At 33.2% G+C, this 21,135-nt stretch overlaps 2 protein-coding genes across 4 annotated transcripts in view; one reads left to right on the plus strand and one right to left on the minus strand.

Annotated features, from left to right (window-relative positions):
* dsx (transcription factor doublesex) overlaps positions 1-21,135 on the plus strand; it is a 138,627-nt gene that overhangs the window by 86,230 nt on the left and 31,262 nt on the right. For 2 of the 3 annotated variants that reach the window (XM_090112209.1, XM_090112210.1), the window contains exon 3: positions 15,528-15,736. In XM_090112209.1, coding sequence (XP_089968335.1) covers positions 15,528-15,712 — 185 coding nt within the window. In that variant the 3' untranslated portion in view covers positions 15,713-15,736. Of the gene's footprint in view, positions 1-15,527; positions 15,737-21,135 lie in introns of those variants that run through there. The other variant, XR_016457721.1, reaches the window with a different exon arrangement.
* Positions 13,525-14,408, minus strand: LOC149900514 (uncharacterized). Its single transcript, XM_090112213.1, has 2 exons — positions 14,254-14,408; positions 13,525-14,160 (listed from the first exon to the last, which is right to left on the minus strand). Exons 1-2 carry the CDS (start codon positions 14,326-14,328, stop codon positions 13,924-13,926), a joined length of 312 nt encoding a protein of 103 aa, XP_089968339.1. The 5' UTR covers positions 14,329-14,408; the 3' UTR covers positions 13,525-13,923.

Below are 21,135 nucleotides of genomic sequence, written 5' to 3' on the forward strand. Positions count from 1 at the left end.
ATCGCATGGCGATTTTCGTAAATGGCTGCACGACGATGGTTACCTGTGCAAAAGTTAGCTTGGTACAAATGGTTGAATAATTGTTTTTTTTAAATCAACACATTCGTGTCGGTATGGCGGGCTGTAAGTCATACCGGAAAAGTATGGCATGACACTACCGCCTACTTCTTTTTTATGGGCTATCGGTAAATTCTAAAATTTTTGTGTTACAAATCGTTTGACTTTCGCTATTTTTCTGACGAGTTCGACTAACGCCCACGCGACTAACCCACCGGTACCAGCGTTCACACCATCATTTTTCTTTTTGTCATTGCGTACTAAGACCCCTGTAGAACCGCCATCCTGTTACAAATGACTCGAAATTTTGTGTCAGTATCTCCCGGTCTATTACAAATCCCATATTGATAATATATAATCAATATCTTAATTGATAGATACATGCGTATTTAAATAAAATGGAATATATGCATTGAGAAAATTAATATAAGTATATTATATTTTTTTAATAACACGTTACACGATTAGTAAGACCTTGAACTACATATTTCATTACTACAATTAGAACATAAAGGGTAATTTCCTTATAATTGAAGATATAATAGGCACATAGGAACATATAAAAATAATATGTACAAAGCTTTGTGTTATTTTTGTTTATTAAAGTGAAACTTTTATTACATCGTCTCAAACTTTTTGGTCTGTGTAGCGCATGTCGCGTGTATCGCGGCTGCCGAGGATACCTACTCGGCAGCCGACCGTCACGCGACATGCGCTACACAAAGCAGTGTTCGGAACCGTTCGGACAGTTTCACTTTTACCGTGGTTTCATAAAACCACACAACATTTTTTTTTTATATTAGAGATTCCAGGAACCGCGAGTCCGATTTAGAAACTCATCATTCATCTTAAAAAAAGAAACATGCTATACAGTGGCTCCTGCATTACATTATAGGTGGTTGAGATTATTTGAATTTAATGACCAATGCGACTCAATTATAAGATATGATACTTAACTAAGTATGAAATATAAAGCAGGTTATTTGTATTCCGCGTTTTAATATCGGACCCATGCTTGACCCTGCATAATGAACCATAATATAGTATAATTAATGCATGCTTGTGCATAATCGTTGGAAAAAATACATTTTAATTTTACAAATTATTGTATTGTAAGAATGTATTACAAAGTCTACTTTTTTATCCGATTGTAAATAGGTAGTCTCGTAACAGTTGTAATAATGGAATATTTAATTATTAATTTAAACAAGGTTGCTTAATTAGGTCGATCGTTATGAAAGACAGGCGCGTTTATTCCTATTTCCTTTTAGGGCTGATTTATTAATCCTTGGTTAATACTTATTCGTCGAATAACGTATTAAACGACCATTTCAAAAATGTATTCTTTGTAGTCCATTGAATAAAAAGTTCTAGAGTGCGTGAGTTAGTAACGTAAGATGTTTCTTCGGAAACATGTCAAGAGTCCCTGGGTAATAAACATACTAAAACCCCGGGACACTAGGAGGAGCCCCGGAGTGGGGGGAGGGGGGAATGGGTCCATTTTTTTCATTTTTCGCTTAAATCTCAAAAACGGTACATGTTAGAGAAAAACTTTCAAGGAAAAGTTGAAAGGCCATAAAATTATCTACAAGTTGTACCTAAATCATTTTTTCCTATATCCTACCGTTTCTGAGTTACACGCAGTAAAAAATGATTTTTGCTCAAACAATTTCCCCATTCACATCAATCGATCAAAAAATATTTCTTTCTTCCAAAAAACTCAAATGTGCAACTTGTGACCGGTACTGATAGATTGCTCTTAATTAGGTCTATAATTGGTAAAATAAACACATTCCTCCATGGAAGCCTTTAGGAGGAATCGATTGTCAAAATATTATAATATTAGGGTAGTTTGAGTTACCGAACTTGATCTTTTTATTTTTTTCTTCCAAAAAACTCATATGTGCAACTTGTGACCGGTACAGATAGATTGCTCTTAATTAGGTCTATAATTGGTAAAATAAACACATTCCTCCATGGAAGCCTTTAGGAGGAATCGATTGTCAAAATATTATATTAGGGTAGATTAAGTTACTGAACTTGATCTTTTTATTTTTTTCTTCCAAAAAACTTAAAAGTGCAACTTGTAACCGGTACAGATAGATTGCTCATAATTAGGTCTATCATTGATAAAAATACCAGATTCCACCACGGAGGCGTTTACGGGGAATTTAATTTTATTAGGGTAGTTACGATACTTGAACTTTTTATTTTTTTTCTTCCAAAAAACTCAAAAGTGCAACTTGTGACCGGTACAGATAGATTGCTCATAATTAGGTCTATAATTGGTAAAATAAACACATTCCTCCATGGAAGCCTTTAGGAGGAATCGATTGTCAAAATATTATAATATTAGGGTAGTTTGAGTTACCGAACTTGATCTTTTTATTTTTTTCTTCCAAAAAACTCAAATGTGCAACTTGTGACCGGTACAGATAGATTGCTCATAATTAGGTCTATCATTGATAAAAATACCAGATTCCATCACGGAGGCGTTTACGGGGAATTTAATTTTATTAGGGTAGTCACGATACTTGAACTTTTTATTTTTTTTTCTTCCAAAAAACTCAAAAGTGCATCTTGTGACCGGTACAGATAGATTGCTCATAATTAGGTCTATAATTGGTAATATAAACACATTCCTCCATGGAAGCCTTTAGGAGGAATCGATTGTCAAAATATTATATTAGGGTAGTTTGAGTTACTGAACTTGATCTTTTAATTTTTTTCTTCCAAAAAACTCAAAAGTGCAACTTGTGACCGGTACAGATAGATTGCTCATAATTAGGTCTATCATTGATAAAAATACCAAATTCCACAATGGAAGCGTTTAGGAGGCGGGCACCCTAAGTTGGTAAAATAAAAAGTTTTCAAATTTTTCACCTTTCATGGGATGTAGCTCGAAAACGGCTGCGAATAAGAAAAAATGATTTAGGTACAACTTGTAGATAATTTTATGGCCTTTCAACTTTTCCTTGAAAGATTTTCTCTAACATGTACCGTTTTTGAGATTTGAGCGAAAAATGAAAAAATGGACCCATTCCCCCCCTCCCCCCACTCCGGGGCTCCTCCTAGTGTCCCGGGGTTTTAGTATGTTTATTACCTAGGGACTCTTGACATGTTTCCGAAGAAACATCTTACGTTACTAACTCACGCACTCTAGACCCCCCTTGGAGGGACTCATTCAATGGACTATTGCCCGTCTTTGACAGTTTACGGGTGACATTTTAATATTATCGTGTAATACTTTATTGGGCGGATAAGTTTTATCCATGGATTGAAAAATCGGCCCTATGAGGGTTTTAATGAATAAAAATAAGGAATAAATTGTATCACTTTATGGGCTAGCAACCTAGCAATGACGCGTAACTTTCAAGTTTCAACATACTTTTTGTTCATTATACAACGTAGTCTATACTAATATTATAAAGAGGAAAAGTTTGTAATTATGTATGTATGTATGTATGTATGGTTTTCACTTTTCACGCATAAACCTCTCAACCGATTTTGATGAAATTTGGCACAGACAATCTTTAGACCCTGAGAAAGAACATAGGCTACCTTTTATTGCGAAATATGTACCACGGGCGAAGCCGGGGCGGACCGCTAGTTTTCTATAAAGGTATGAATTTGATGGACGTGCAGTTGTTATTGTTCATATGGGATACTTTGCTTAGATATAATTCACTGTTTTCTGAGACACAGGTAATAAACCTAGTTCAGAAGGCAGAGCAAAATTGTGAACTGAATATGTAAAATTTGCTAATAAATATTATTTTATTTTTATTTATTTTAATTATTCAATTATATAAATAAAGTAATTTAATCGTTCAATAGTTCAAATATTATTTATTTCATATGAGTAGTTTCTTTAAAAACCGTAATATTTATTAAAACATAATTCACATATGCTTGTATGTCTGTAAAATTACGTCCATTACGTACCTACGTTACAATAAAAATACAAAAGTAATTATAACTGCTAAACGGATTTTTATAATATTTGTTTCATAAAAATCCAAATCTCTAGAAAGGCATAACGTCCAAAAATTTAAATCTACTGAAACGGGAGAAGAATAGGTACTAAATTAATATAGTAATTAGGTATTTGCGCGAATTTCAAGCGGGGCCAGGTTAGAAAATTTAACTATTAAACGCATAAATTAAACTCTCTAAAGGTTACGGCAACACTCCAATTTGTATGTACCTACAATTACATACGGTATTAGTTCGATAAATATATAATATTGACACTACAAATGTTTAAGCCTCGCTTAGAGCTTGAACACAATGCAATCATGAGATTATGTTAATATAAATAATAATAACGAGTTATGTAAGAAAATTATGTTTAATTATCATTAGAAGTGTCCTAGAATGCAATTTCTATGACAGATAAACGATTGGAACGATTGTTTCAAAAGTGAAGAAGCGTCATGTATTACATAATACTTTGTTTGAAGTAAAATATTTTCATAACTGTTACATAACAGGTTCACATCTTTTGGTATTCTATATAAGCCGGCTACTCATGTACCTGCAGCAGGGTCAATATTAGATTGGCTTGTGTATAGGCAAGCAGGGGCAATTTACAGAACAGATTGTTCCAATATTGCCCCTTAGCGTTTATTCTTTTGCCTTGTGATGTTAATAACAAGAAAGGACCGAGCTGCTATCAATATGTCAAACAGGACTAACTAATCACATACCTAGTAGGTATGTACCTAATGTACCGTATTTCATAATTCATTATTATTGATGTGTTCCTTTTGTAATCATTGGGAGAAACAGTTCATAATATTTTTATATCAGCCCGCTTTGTTACAAAGAATTCCTTTTCTACCCCAGCATGTGTAAAAAGATCAAAAAGATTTGATTCATATATAGACTCGTATAATTTATAAATCCAAGCTCAATTGCATAGAGTTAATTATCTAAATGATTGGGCGAAATGCCAACATTCACGATGCATACAAAATCTCACTTTGGTACTCTCGTCGTACTGTTCGAGTATTTCCTTTTATCTCTAAACAGCTGTGGTATTTCTGATATGATATCCTTATTTAATATTTAAATATATTTTAGAAGTTAGTTCTTTTTTTAAATACTAAATACATACCATATGATGCCAGTTTATATTGTAATTATTGATGAATAATACGCTATACACACATTTTATTCAGTCACATTATATCATAAACAATACTGCACCATTAAATGAAAAACAAAAATCACACCACTAAAATATTTATATTTTAACATACTTAGATATAATATTTTCAGTTTTCACTTTTAAATAGGTACACTCAAGCCACCTCAAACTCAAAATTGAATTTTTAAAACATTTCACGCGCCTTATTTGAATATCGAACGATGAACCTTTTTCTTTTTTTTTTACTTTTTTTCTTTTCGAATTGCGGTTTAATGTATTCTTATTTTTAAATTTTATCAGTCACCAGGACCTACAATTTTTTTTTGCTTTTTATACAGATTAGGTATACAGATTTTTAAAAATGTTCATGGATCATTACTTTTTCTTACTTTTTATTTGAATTGCAATTACATTTTACTGCTTCCAGTTAAAGACCAAAGTAATAAATAAATTATACTTATCGCACATGTAACAACGGAGTATTCACGTAGCATAACATTGATATTTCATAATTACTCTATCGATAACGGACACAAAGAAAATCTTTGTTTGAAAGTCGCTACAAATTAACATACAAAAGTTGCTTTGTTGATGTTTAGATTCTTTGACGTTAATGTCTTGGTGAAATATGAGTTAACATATTTTATATGTAAAAGTAACTCTCGTTATTCAGTTTTTTAATTTGATGTATTTAATAAAAATAGTAGAAAACGAATATTACCATTGTAAATATGAATAATCTGTATTGTTGGTATTAATAAATATATTGTGTATTGCAAATTCCACGCAAAAAGTAAAAAAATGCAATATAATTGTAGTTTACATAATAATCTAGATATTAAACCTTACATGTAAAACATAGACAAAAACATCTTACATCGAAGAAAACTTGTTATTAAAGTACTTCAAGGATCATAAAATTCTTTAAAAAAGCCATTAAAATATCAATTCGGACAATAAAAATTGCGTGTTGAATAATTAATTGACATTAAGCCATTGAGATATACATATGGAGACGACAACGCCATATGGCGTATGTTGAGCTGTTTTTTTTAATGGTTTTAAAGTGAAACGCATCAAATATGCCTTCGTGTGTGTTACGATATTGCACAAATAATACAAATAATACGGAAAAGTGCAAAGGAATAACTTTCATTGGTAAGTACCTAACTAGATAATAATTTTTAAAACTTAGTTAGAGCAAAAAATGGCGCACAGATTTTGTTCGTGGTGTCTCCTCCATACGTAGTAATATTATCTCAATGCATTAAGCATATAAATAAAACTCTCGCGTAATCCATAGGTACTATTTTTAAACATAATAAAATATAGACAATATACTTAGTTATACAGAGTGTAATCGTTAAGTGTGCACAGGCGATTATTCTATTATTATCTGTGATTACTAGATATTTATTTTTCGCAAGCATTCAATTGCAGCTACAAAAAAAAAGTAAAAAAATTGTCTATTCCTTGATTCATTTTTATCATTAGTTATAAATTAGGCACTTTATAATTCTAATTGAGTGAAAGTGTACAAGAAAAATACTAGGTTTTTAATTTATAATTTTTATAGAAAACAGAATGATTCATATTTAAATAAAGCGGTAGGTACACTCAAGTACGTTGCGATCAGCCAGCCCATATAAAATGTATAACAAATTACCCTTGCACGTGTTTAAAATAAATTTATTTATATCGATATCATTTCCCGCGCTTCTAATAACATATCTTATGCATATCATGTTATTATTATTTACATATTAAAGACATGAATCTTGCTTCATTATTAATTTTTAAAGTAATAATATGTGAATATTGTTCTAATTAAAAAACAAATGGTATTTTTAACATTCCTTATAGATGTGAATCTTAAGAAAATATTCGTCTTTACCTACTTCATAACTTAATCAAAACCCTCTTACATCTTTAATTTATAAACTTTATTCGTCTAATTTCAATCGATCCGTTTTAATTTTATCTCACAACACTCAACGGAAGCGTAAAATTACTATGTAATAAATCTTTTGTAATAACTTTATAACTTAATCAAAACCCTCTTACATCTTTAAATAAACTTGATTTGTCTAATTTCAATCGATCCGTTTTAATTTTATCTCACAACAATCAACGGAAGCGTAAAATTACTATGTAATAAATCTTTTGTAATAATATAGCGTGTCTTGGCTCAATCGCAACATGACCAGAATGATTGATCTGCCGGGGTTCCTTATCTCATGGAATAGTGGGTGAAGATAGACTTGTGAGGAGAGCGAGAGGGGTCAACGTATGTTGGTCAGACGATTGTATCAGCATTCAGCATACATAGTGTGGCGCGTGGTTTGTATAGATAAGTTGGCAATTCAATACATTTCACACATCGCTTATTGCACACATGCAAGTAGCAACCCGCAATACTGTTTTAGCAAGAAATTGTCAATTTTGATAGCGTATTGATACTTTCTCAAATAATTATTTTGTCGGACTGATATAGTGGCAAAATGTAATTTTAAATATGTTCCGATATCATGATGTGTTTGATGAACAAAAACTTCAATTTTGCTTCTCTTAACTTAGGTGAATGTTAGCCAATATCAAAACGTTGATCGAACAATCTGAAGATATAAATAATCCAAATCGAATGTCGGGGTTCTTACTCAATGAAGTCAAAATTAAAGTCCACTTCAGAGAACGGTATGTTAAAAATAATATAAGTTACACGATTAATCAAAGCTTGTCTAAGCCTTACATTTCTTACGCAGTACAGTGTCTAGACAAGCTGTTAAAACGCTACCTTGTCAACTAGAGCTTATTACGTCGAGTGTCCTTTATGTTGTAATAGACTTCCTCATTCTATGGCACAGGATATAAAAAAATAATATATTTTTAACATGGCCGTCGCACTTTTAGCGTGAATAAAACATAAATTACTACTAAACAGATGATAACTTAATGATAGATTAATGTGTTTATTTTAATTTTACGGTTTTTAGGCTTAATCAATTACAATATTATATTATTCAAACATGAAGATTAAACCAATAAATTGAAAGCACTTGTCTGATAAATGCATTCATTCATAAATCAAGCATAATAAAATAAAAGTATTGAAAGCACGTACACTGAATAGGTTAAAGTTTTTGCTAACGCTGCAAATATCAAGCATAGATAAACATAGATCGAGCATAGATAAACCCTTATAATGTGGTAGCTGCTAATAAATTTTATATTTATTTCAATAGCAAAATTTATGGTCACATTTTGCACACACGTTATTATTTAAATACGACGTCAAATAAATTTTATTCCATGTTGTCAGTTGTGTGATGAATGTAGACTATGGCGTGATACTTACGTTCAAGTTTATATTTCTGATATCAAGTTTCATAAAAATAAGTTCGTCCGTTTTGTCTTCAAAAATAGCACATAGTGAGAACTCTATTATTACTCCAATCGATATCTAGTTAATATTAGGAAAAGTTTACTGCAATCAATACTAACTATCTAACTCGATACTTATATTCAATAGGTACGTAATCGTTTAATGATTATCGATACTATAGTATTAAAAAATTGCATGACTTTTTCCGCCTGTTACGCTATCGTGGAGAAATTGAGCCACTTTTGATGCAATTAATAATGAAAATAGCGTGAAAGTACGAGGGTACTACATTATCAAATATAGGTCAAGTGTTTTTTTAAGATTCGACCCCTATAGGAATGAAGTGGATGACATAATTAACTATACACTTATATTTATTTGTATTGTTATGCGTAGCTAATTTAATAATTATTTTTTTAATAGAACAAAAGGAATAAGTAGGTGCTATACTTATTGTCAAAGAAACTTATAATCCAAAATCGTATTTAAAACTGTAAAATTGATTTCGATTTGATTTAAAAAATTTCCACTTTCACTTTAGGTATCTTATTTCTAAAATAATCAAAGTTCGACTTGTAGACAGGCATTCTAAATTGTAAAAGATAATGTTTCAAAACCACTGAATGAACGATTATTAAATTAAGCCATAAATTTGATTCTTCAACACAATGAAAACAAGACAAAAAACCCACTGCTACCAGGCACGAAGCTCATAAATTGACACCTGATATTTCATTTGAGTTTGATTCGCGCAGGCCTTTCATTACTATTCGGGAGTGAGGCACGATTTTGAATTATGGCCTATCATCTCATTAGTTTTCTCCCGGGGCATGCCTCATGAGGGGTGTTTAGTATAATCGCGGGACGTGCAACCCGGCGTAATTACAATGTACCGCTACGGCGACGGTATACAAACAGATTCACGGTGCCCAGACAACAACAAAGTAACATTTGTAGATGGTTACGTTGCAATCACATTTTGCGATAGCCATTGGCCATTTAGCTTGCACGATTCAGTCGGCGGCCGGCTCCTTTTGTGATTGACATTGTTGCGTATACGCATAGTATAATAAAAAAAAAATCTGTTTTTTTGTGGGAATAGAAATAAGATAGTAGGTAGTTCATGATATAATTAAATGTAATAACCTACATTTGCGCTGAAATCATACTTACTCAGGTGTTAGAATTGCCGTAGAAACATTATTCTTATCTTAGGTGAAGTCCCATGTCCCCTCGTGAGGTAAGGGGCAGATGCATTATACATCTGTTTCACTGATCGATTTTCTTTAGGGACAAGTAGGTGATCAGCCTTCTGTGTCCTGCCAGACCGAGACATTTTTTTTTCTTCGTCTCCACCGGAAATCGAACCCAGGACCCCTCAGTTCTACGCTCACGCGTCAACCACTGTACCAAGGAAGCGGTCAATTTATTCTTATCTTAGCAGGATATAAAAAGATTAATGTCATCACACAATAAGCATCAATCAAAATGTAACAAGTATTAGTTTCATTGAGAGGTGAAAACAGTCATTACGAAGCTAATCACCAGTCAATTACACAGTTGAAGCTAACGCTGTTCAAATATAAATAATAATAATAGTTTAAAAAAACTAAAAAACACGCTTTTTATAGAAAACCGAACTAAAAAATAGAAAATTTTATCAAATTAGTGTATTGTCATCGGTCCTCAATAAATCTACAAAGTTTGAACGAAATCTGACCGTTTAAAGTGGGTCAAAATCGCGCCCAAAGAAGTCGGTTACAAACATACAAACATACAGGTGAAGCTAATAAAAAGCGTGTAAAAAATAGACTAATGTGTTAGTTGCACGTGCTTCTTGCAAACTCCATCTGATCACGAGATCGTTACAAAGAACATGGCTTATTTCATCACAATTCACAAGGTCAATAGCACTTAGTGACAAACATTGAACAATATATTAGTACTCTGTACTACACAGTGCAATTAGCAATGAAAATGAATCGAAAAGAAGGCATGCGTAATGCGGTTGTTCAAATTGATATATTATGCAAAATTCAAGCACCGTTATTATGACACCGAGTTTTATGCATAAAGAGCAAAAAATGTTAATCACTTAATCAGCATGTTAATCTACAAATTACATGAAAATAATTCAAATGTGATGGTTGCGGTATGCAAATCATTGCGTAATCTGTTAAACACAACACATTAAGCAATGCAATAAAATAGTTTCAGACACTTGTGATCATCACAATGTCCTCAATGGACTCCTAAACCACTTAACCGATTATAATAAAATTCGCACACCATGTGCAGTACGATCCAACTTGAGAGATAGGATAGTTTAAACACGTAGGTACCACGGGCGAAGCCGGGGCGGACCACTAGTAAATTATAATTATAATCAGAACTGTACTAAGTGTCAATACACTTTTTTTCAACAAATAACCTTTTTTAGTTAACAAATTATATGATATACCATTTGATAATATCATTTCAATTTTCAATATAAACAAATGCGTAGTTCTATTAAAAAGTTTTTCTCCGAATCATCGCAAAACTCGCCCATAGAAGCTGGGATAATCATAAATTCCTCTTTATAATGAACTTGTTTACTCGTTTCCATATTTTCTAATATACATAGTATGGATTTTAGAATTATTCATATCACAGATTATGTAATTATTGCTTCCTATCCTACATTGATTAGTGCTTCAAGTACCTTTATTTAATTCAATTGAACATTATTACATATGTTTAAAGTATTATCAAAAAACGCTTCCATCAATTTAATATCAAATACGTATTTTCTCGTATTTTGTTTCTGTCTTGAAAATTTAAAATAATTGACCATTATATAAGTATAAAGTATAAAGATTTAAACTTATAATGAAAAAATCTTATAGTCTGTGGTTGTCCTATATACAGTTAATAGCTAAAACTAGTAAAAAAAGTAAATTAACAAATAGTTGATGCATGTCGATTGACACTTTACAATGTAAACGCAGTGAGATGTTAAGCGACATGTACGCGACATACGACCCGCGTAAGGGGAAGTTTACATTGTATCATACTTTTTATAAGTAGAAGTAGTATAGATAGCTGTATTTTTTTAATGCAAACAAACGTATATTTAATCTCTCATCAGGGTATTGAATTGAAGTTTTGGCTTTGCACTAGGTAGTTAGTTTTATTACAAAATTTGACGTTTTGCATGTAAACATCAGAAGCAATAGATCACTTTTTGGACACCAAATACTATTAGGATACTGTTAAATCATTAGGTACTAATACTAATTCTAATTCGTCTATTAATATGCGTGTATTACACGTTGTTAATTATTCTATAATGACCTGTAATGTCCATTATGCACCTAGCACTATGCCTTACAATGTATGCACACAAAATAAGAAAAAGCTAACCTAACAAAAGTGCATTTTGTGGCCAACTAAACACACGCAGCGACGCGTGACGTCACACGTGGAGGTGCGGACTGCGGCTTACGTTTTCGCATTCTGTCGCGTCTCGGCACATGGTATCGAGTTGCAGTCTCGTAGACCGCCTTAGTAGCCTTACCACAGTCAATAGAACACAGACAGTAAGACAACTTAGCCGATGAACCCACCATTGAATCTAGTTGTTACTTTGTAAATCTTTTCATTACGTAACCTTTATTCGATACGCCGCGCCCGTGCCGTGGCCCTTGAAGGAAGTTTCACGCGCTTTTTGAAGAGGGCAATCGCTACTGACAACAATGCTTTGACTACAGCTTACTCGAGTCGCGTCGATGTTTCGGACGTTTTGTTTGTAGTTTCCGTACGTTTCGTATATTAACTGTGGCCTTAGCAACCTTACTTACCCATAATTATGTACGTATAATATCGTTCGAAGAAATTGAATGATCGGTTAAAACATTCCTCAGCATAGATTTGAAAACGTTTAATCGCATGAGTAATTAACGTTAACAGGCGTTCATTAGTTTAAGATCAATTGAATTAAATTAATTAAACCTTCTGAGTGTGTACCGCACTTAATGCGTAGTAATTATATTAATAAATAATTTATGGTTTAATTATTACAATCCTTCAAGTGTTTTCTGCGTCAACTATGTATTAGCTATGTTACGGGTATTTAAAATTAATTAAAAGAGAAAAGCATGAATAAAATGACTAATTCCAGGTTGTGAAAAATCAATGGCATTTACCAGTAATCCGTGAGTAGTAATAATTTACATATTTAAAAAGTATTTTAAGTGCTATAATTTATTATGTTAAAAAAATGCCCGGCGATTGCTCAATTTTTGCGAATTGTGAATTTAAAATCGAGTGTCATAATTCAACTTAACCCTTAGCTGGTATCGCCTTTTTTGGCAACACTACCGGTATCGTGGGTCAAATTTTACCCATACCAAACAATCTGTTGTAGAACGTTGATTTTTTATAATTTGTATAAAATATGGTTAGTCATGAAATAAACAAATATTTTTTTATAAAACTAACTTTGTTTAATTTTAGAATATATAAAAAAATATCATGTTTTACACGCATTTGTAACTAACCTTATTCTTTGGCACTTTTTGGTTAGTGTGAACTTAAAACATAAAAAAAATAGAAATGTAAGAAAAAATTTAACTAAAAGATATTTATGGCACTTCTCATATCTTTATAATAATAAAAAAATATATTACTTCTGAGATCAGCATAAAATAAAAAAAATGACAACCAAAACCAAAATGACTTCTACCATCAACCATCATCCTCATCTCTCGTATTTTCTCTTATTCTCGTATTCTCCTCTTTCTTTTTCACTGTCGTCAGAACTTACTCCAAAATACTGTCTTCTGAGCAACTAACAGGTTAGGGACTGTCTCGATCGTCGTCGATGATTTCGTCGTCACAAAGTTGGGTTATATTTGGTGTCCTTTCATTTTCCGATTCCAAATCATCACTTAACCCTTAATTACTCGCGTCCATTTAGTTACACTTACGCTCGCGTGGGGTATATTTAACCCCAATTTTAAAGGTACAATAAAACATATTCTTAATGACATACTTTTATTTTTATTATAAAAATTAGAAAGAGACAACATTGTTCTAAATTATAATACTATCTTTAATCAATATAAATATAATAAACTTTTAAAGATGAAACTTTAAATTTAGGACCTTTTTATTCAATACATTTATCACATATCATAGTGGAATGGTCGTGACAAACTTGCTGGTGGAATTTGGCACTGATAAATCTTTCTTTTTTATCCTTTGACCTTGGACAGATATGACACATTTTATAAGTTGTCGATGGACCACCTCTGGAAGTGGGGCTAGGATCCTGAACTTGAGCATTTTTTTAGCCGTTTTTGTATGGCCCTAGGCAGTGTGGTAAATATAACCATAGGCCATCTTTTTGTTCTTCTGCCGACGTTATAGTTAGCACACATTTGGTTGAGTTGTGGTCACTCTGGATCACGTCCTCGTCTACCTCATCTTCATCGGAACTATCTATGATGCTTTCTTCGTCGTCTTCCAAACGCTCAACAATCTGGTAGTCAGAAAGACGCTTACTTGCCATTTTAGGCGTTCTTACCTAAAACAAATAAACATAAAACAAAGATAAGTAAAAAAACGAACCATTTAGTATATGTACTTCACATTATAAAATAAAAATACACATACTCACTCGTCCAAAAAAGTTGCACGAATACTCGCGTGGGGCAATATATACCCCAGACGCGATCTCCTGGCACAACCACATGACATGGAGTGGCACTCGCGAGTGATTCACGGCAGGGGAAGGTATTTAGGCAGCTACTAAGAAAGGCACGCAGGTAGCTTTAAAAATGGCGGAGATACGACGCTTCAAATACGCCGTGGGGTTAGATATACCCCACGCGAGTAATTAAGGGTTAAGTCGTCTATATCAACTCCTCGATTTGTCTATCGTTCAAAAAGCCTCCATTGTAGTACAAATAAACACTAAAACAAAAAAAGTACGTAATTACACCCAGTGAAAAAAGTTACTTATTTGGTGTCGTGGGTCAAAAGTGACCCAGACAGCTACTTACCTCCGCTCTTAAGATAGTCCCAGCGCTGCACTTCCACCCCCCGCCGCAGCTAGTGAAGCACTGAGAATACGTAGAAGCGCACAGTCGTTGCATAAATATTAAAAGAATTATAACCGAAAATGTTCGCTTCTGGGTCAAATTTGACCCACGATACCTGCTAAGGGTTAATTTAGTGTCATTACAACTCAACGGCACGTACAATTTCAGATCTAAACGTATTTTAATTACTTCCGAACCACTGAGTTAAGCTCATCATTATTAATCACCAGATGATTATATCTTACAAAAAGATAAATACATGTTCAATCGGGTACCTATACTTCTGTGAATTGAATCAAGCTGTAATAAATTACACGAACGCATCGAAACACAGCTCGCAATAACTTGATAACCCGGCCAAATTAAGTGGTTATTTTTAATTATTTGGATTGAGTTGTACTGTCCCTGGATTTAGTAATTAGCGCGGATTTGTTTTAATCTTTGGTAATAGGTGGGTTCACACAGAGCGAGCCTTGCGAAGCACTGCGCGAAGCGGTTCGGTCTATGTGGATGTGCCTCGGCGGAGGAAAATGACGGCTCTCGTGTTCTCCTTAGCCTTACCCAAGCTATTGCAATCACATTGCAATCTTTGATAATAGGCGGATCTTCCCAGTGCGAGTAAGCTTTCGAAGGCTTTCTGCGCGAAGCAGCTAGGTCTGAGTCTGTGCCTCGGCCGAGGAAAAATTTCTTTAGCCAGCAAATGCTTCGAGAGGCTCGCTCTGTGTGAACCCTACTTATTATGATCAATAGCAAAATGTTGGCTCACGTGTTTTCCTTAGCCAGCTTAAATGCTTCGCGAGGATGGACCCAGCTATTTCGAATTGTGGGCTTAGTTTGCATATATTTGCAGCACACTGGGTGGTCCGGCAGTGGCAGCTGTACGAGCGGTCGCTGTGCTCGCTGCTGGAGCTGCAGGCGCGTAAGCGGCCAAGCGTGTGCCGCATGCCGCGGTGCGTGATCACGCCGGAGTACGCGTCGCCATGGTTACCGCTACCGCTCGCTGCGAGGCATTCGCCACCGCCTGCGCACTTGTAGCATTGCGACGCGGCACCGCCATTGGTGAGTACTGGTTTTGTTATGGTTAAATTTTGATTATTGTTCTAAAAACGGGTAAGTATGTCTAGGCATTAACATCGTTACCTTATGTATTATATTATGTATACCATATAGAATATAGACCTTCCGTTTATTAACATGCCAATAATAGTTGAAACGGTTGAAAACTAAAGAGTTTAATTGATTGTAGTTTAGCTTTAAAAATGTCCACATAAACATAGAATAATAGCAAATGTTGGCTGATAAAAAATTGAAATAATAATACTAATAATTATCTACTTAATTTAAATGTATCTACCACAATAGGTAAACAAATAGAATAAACAAATTTTCCCTACCACTGAATTAACGGTGGTGTCAGTAAAACTACACATAATATTAGCATAGCTATGCGCGTTTATTGTTAACGAAACCGTTAAGATTCTTCGATTGAATACAAAAGGCATTTAAATTTCCCCGCTTATTTCAGTATAATCTGCTGTAAAACCTAACCAAGAATAAGTTATTTAAATAATACGCATTGAAGCTAAACGCCTGTATGTGTTACTGTGCTGCTACACAGTTTAGCCCATTAGCCATTTACATGCTCCTAGCAATAGCTTGACCTGTATGTTTAGTTTGTATGTATAGGACTCATTAAGGCTCCATTTTGGGCCACATTAAACAGACAGATTTAAATCTACGTTTGTATACTTATAAAGAATCGATGAATACAATAATTTCACGAGCCTATATCTTCCTAAGCGTGTTTTTTATTTATTTTGAACTAGATATAGGTATAAATTTATAAAGAATAGATATATAGGTATTTATTTAGATTGAGATTAGCACAGTGCCAATGTAATGTGCTTCTATGTCTGATCTGAAGTACCAGTCTAGTCAAAATGTTGTAAATCTTCGATCCCATCAAGCTTTAGAGCCGTGTCTAGGCTCTCGAGGCTAATGAATTCATGATTGCAGCATAAATTAAGGACACTTTTTTACTATGAATATTGAACTTTTAGCTTTTTTCTTCTTTCTTTAAAAAGTTGTGTAGAGTGAACTTTTTAAATTAATTTGACTATGATCACCTATTATTTAAAAACACTATATTTTAAGTATCTTAAATATCAGTAAGTCTAAACATCACTTATTATTCTATCAAATCATAGGCATAACCTATCATGCCTTACTTGTCTGTATATAAAAGTTCTAAATCAAAATATGTTAAAATAATAATATTTGTATGATATAGTTTATGTTTGTTAAAACATCATTCAAATACAGCGCTCCACAAAAGTTTGTGAAGCGAGCGTCGTTAAAATATTAATAATTAACCTGAAACACTTCCCTATCCCAACGTCAAGTTAACGATGCCATCAATTCCTGGCTCAGAAGCCATGTGATAGGTTGTAAACCTCGCGATGATAACAATAAAACCGTATGTGTCCGAGCACTTGGAAATAGTTATTGCAAATAAAATTGCGCAAACAATCTAGAATGTTCTAATCTTTGAATATCATTTGGCGACACGTGATATCTAAATTTGTGATTAACTGTTAATTGATGATAATTGATAAACGTTATTAGTTAGTTAAAATAATGTAGATAATAAATGATGTATTAGTATTTAGTATTTTTAATTTATGCTCTACATTCTGTTCTATAATTACATTGATAAATCAATATCAGGTTTAATGTAAAAAATCGACAGTTGGTATTTCAGATATAGTAATAATGTTTTTCAGACAGCGTTCTAGTAAAGCTCACGCACTTAGTACCATAAAAAGGAAGCGTCCATAAAACAACAACGCAAACGTTATAGACAGGTTAAAATTGATAGGTTCTTGTCTATACTAATATTATAAAGAGGAAAGGTTTGTAATTATGTATGTATGTATGGTTTTCACGCATAAACTACTGGACCGATTTCAAAAATTCTTTCACCATTAGAAAGCTGCATCTTCATTGAGCAACATAAACTATATTGCATTTTCAAAAAAATTAGAGATCCTTACCAAAAATGCAATAATGTAACCTAAGGTGTAAAAAATTCCTTAATAAAAATTCTGTCATCGCGTGCGTTGCGGAATATATTCCTTGAAGTACGAGGATGGTTCTTATGAAAAAAAACGTAAACATGTAGGTACCACGGGCGAAGCCAGGGTGGACCGCTAGTATTTTATATTTTCGTTATTATATTTGCACAATTGTTATAACAACTACCTAGTAAGTGTCACGAATAAAAGCATTTCTCTAAGAATTACCTTCGCCATAAAACATAACTCATAAGCGAATGTGGTACTGTCACTACACTCGTAAATTTAAGCTGTTAGAACTCTGTACGTCTGTCTGTAACTCTGCAATAACTCAAAGAGTTATGACGATTTCACTTCATATACCATTTTGTACCTGACGCCTACGCAAATGTGAACTGCAATAGCTAAAAAGAAGCATAAACTGTTTATAGACTACCATTTTATATGTTTAAGATTAACAATAAATATTTACCACAATATAAATTTATATTATTGAAAGGAAAGACTTTAACTCAAAAACTTGATAACAAATTCTGAAAATTATAACATGGAACCTAACCTACATTATTCCTGAGTGACATAGGCTTAATTTCATTTTGGTTTTAACCCGATCAAACCGGTCGAGCGGCTTGTATCATATGACATATTCGAGAATGTTGAATTTGGCTATAACATATCAAAGTTTACTGTACTCTTAAAAGCCTTTAAAAATTAAACACATATTTTTTCCATCCGCTACCGCCTACTAGTTCAAATAAATACAATTGATTCATGAAATGAGTAGCAGAAAGATTGTCATTAAGTTTTAATTCGTTTAATAGTGCGTAGCCGCCATTTTGGTTGTGCGTGACGTCACAAGAATTCTATTCGTCCAGAAAAATCTAACCCGTATTTTTTGTACCAGAGTCCAAGTCTATAAATGGAGACGTTAACGCCCACATACGTATATAGATCGTTAAAATCATTGACTTTTCTTACTGACTGCTCTAATCGGTTAACATATACACATAATCCTAAATAACTGGCCAACTAATTGCTCTGTATGGATGCATTTAGTTTTAATTAAATTATTTTATTCGTCTCTTGGTCCACCTCATGGTGTAGACCATTAAATCGTTGCAAATTACGTAGACTTGATGGAAAAAATGTGAGAGCAAATAAGCAATTAATAGTACCTACGTACAAACATTACAGGACATGACTTCATGATAATCATGAAACGCATGATTCTTAAATGCAATTAAAATATTAGAAACAAAATGGCATCTCCTTATTTGTAACTAGAGGTCCGCCCCGGCTTCGCCCGTGGTACATATTTCGCAATAAAAGGTAGCCTATGTCCTTTCTCGGGTATCAAAATATCTCTATACAAAATTTCATGCAAATTGGTTCAGTAGTTTAGGCGTGATTGAGTAACAGACAGACAGACAGAGTTACTTTCGCATTTATAATATTAGTATGGATTACATATAACGTAACGTCAATTACAGATCTCCTGCAATAACGTGTATTAAATTAAATTTCATCTTATAAAACACGATTCCAACTTCACACACGAGCATGGCTACGCAAAATTTCTTTGAACTTTCCAAACACGTTTACATCGATACATATTTTTTCCCTTCCAAAACTGGCTCCGCGTCAGTACAGATAATTTTAAAAGCGGCTCACGTATACAGTTAGCGTAGGTCAAGATATTCAACGTCGATTAATTTGCTTTTTTTAAACTTGCTTCACTTCACTCAAAATTTATCGATCAGTCATTTTCGAATGGTCGCGTAATGTTTGCGAAGTATTTTATTTATTGCTGATGTATTGCGGTTTATGTTCTTTGAAGAGGTTAATGTTGCCGGCCTGTGTAACGTTTAGTTAGTGAACGGGTTTGCGTTTTTTATTTTGGTAGGTCAAGTATAATCAGGTATGGTCAGGAACGATGATCTTAGATTAGATGGAGATTTCAACATACATGGCTAAACAATGTAATTTTATCTTTGATAGAGACCGCCCATATACTGGGCATGGACTTCATAAAAAGAGGTCATAGAATTATGAGAATAAAGTAATACAGAATTCTTCATACTTTCTGTGTTTGTTTCGGAATCCAGAAAAAAAATGGTCCACATTTTGCATTCTTGATAGAAAATAGATATAGAGCCACATAAACTACATTCTCACGGTAACGTTATACGGTGACTTATCACTACTCATATTAGATTTGATATAAAATATGTGTTCTTTTTTAACTTGAACCTCCACGGCGCGAAACCGTATCCTTCTGGCTTCTTTTTGGGGTTCAAACACGCGAAAGCTAATTACGCGCAGAGGCCGTTTCTACACCGCCCTCTCGCATTTTTATCCTACCTCAATTGGCCTGAATACATTAATACAAGAACGACGCACCTGGACAACCTTTAATTAATTGAGATGACGTTTTGTATGCGGCGAATTTGACAAGAAAATATTTATTAGCCGATTGAGTTGAATTTATGAGTCACATTAACACATTTTTTGCTTACTAATTCAAGGTGTCAATTGTTTATCCGTAAAAATTTTCATTGTTTTTGTGTTGTTTGTATGTACTGTCTTTTAATTTCATTTTTATGTTGTTTATACCACCAAATTTAAACGAATTTCTATATTATAGTGCATAATTATGATATGATTTACAATTTCTGAAGCCATAAAACAATGTATTTAATAAGCATAATCTTGTAGAACAATATTTTACGATGATTTTAACATCACATTAACATATTGAATGCTACGATAAAGGGAAAAACGCCGCCAATCTAGAATAGCTTTTAAGTTCGCCGAGAAGCTGTTAATAGAAATAAAAATATATTTAAATTAAATCGGTCTTGATGTTAATTACTAAAAAAATTGTTTTAAAATATTTTAAAATTGGTGTCAAATATTTAGTTTTCCTGCGTTTTCCAAGTTCTATATTAAGTTAATTATATACTTACGAATAATTCGGATTTTGATCCAACATATTGAAATTAAAACGGTTGTTACATTTAAATAGTATGAGTTAGGTACTGGAAATTACACGTAATTATAATAATTTGTACTTTTGTAAATTTTTGTAAATATTAAGTATGGGAAATAAAAAAAACTCGTCAAGAGGACTTAAATCCGTCTAAAATCTAAAATCGTGATCTCCATCAACCGTCGTCGATTGTGTTAATGTGTGCGCGAGTCACTCAAGATCAGCTAGCTCTTATAGTCCTCTTAAGTCCAACCATCAAACCAGTTATATTTTTATAGTAAATCGATGTGTTCAATTACACTGTCATTCAGATGAATCCATTCAGTTGGCCACTTCAAGCGCTTATTTATAATATTGTATTAATTAATACAAGTTGTCTAGTAACCACACAAGAC

The sequence above is a fragment of the Colias eurytheme genome, chromosome 18 (genome assembly GCF_061535395.1).
Source record: "Colias eurytheme isolate Ceu_HAF_F1 chromosome 18, ilColEury1 Martin Lab GWU primary, whole genome shotgun sequence".
In the NCBI taxonomy this organism is placed as follows: Eukaryota; Metazoa; Arthropoda; class Insecta; order Lepidoptera; family Pieridae; genus Colias; species Colias eurytheme.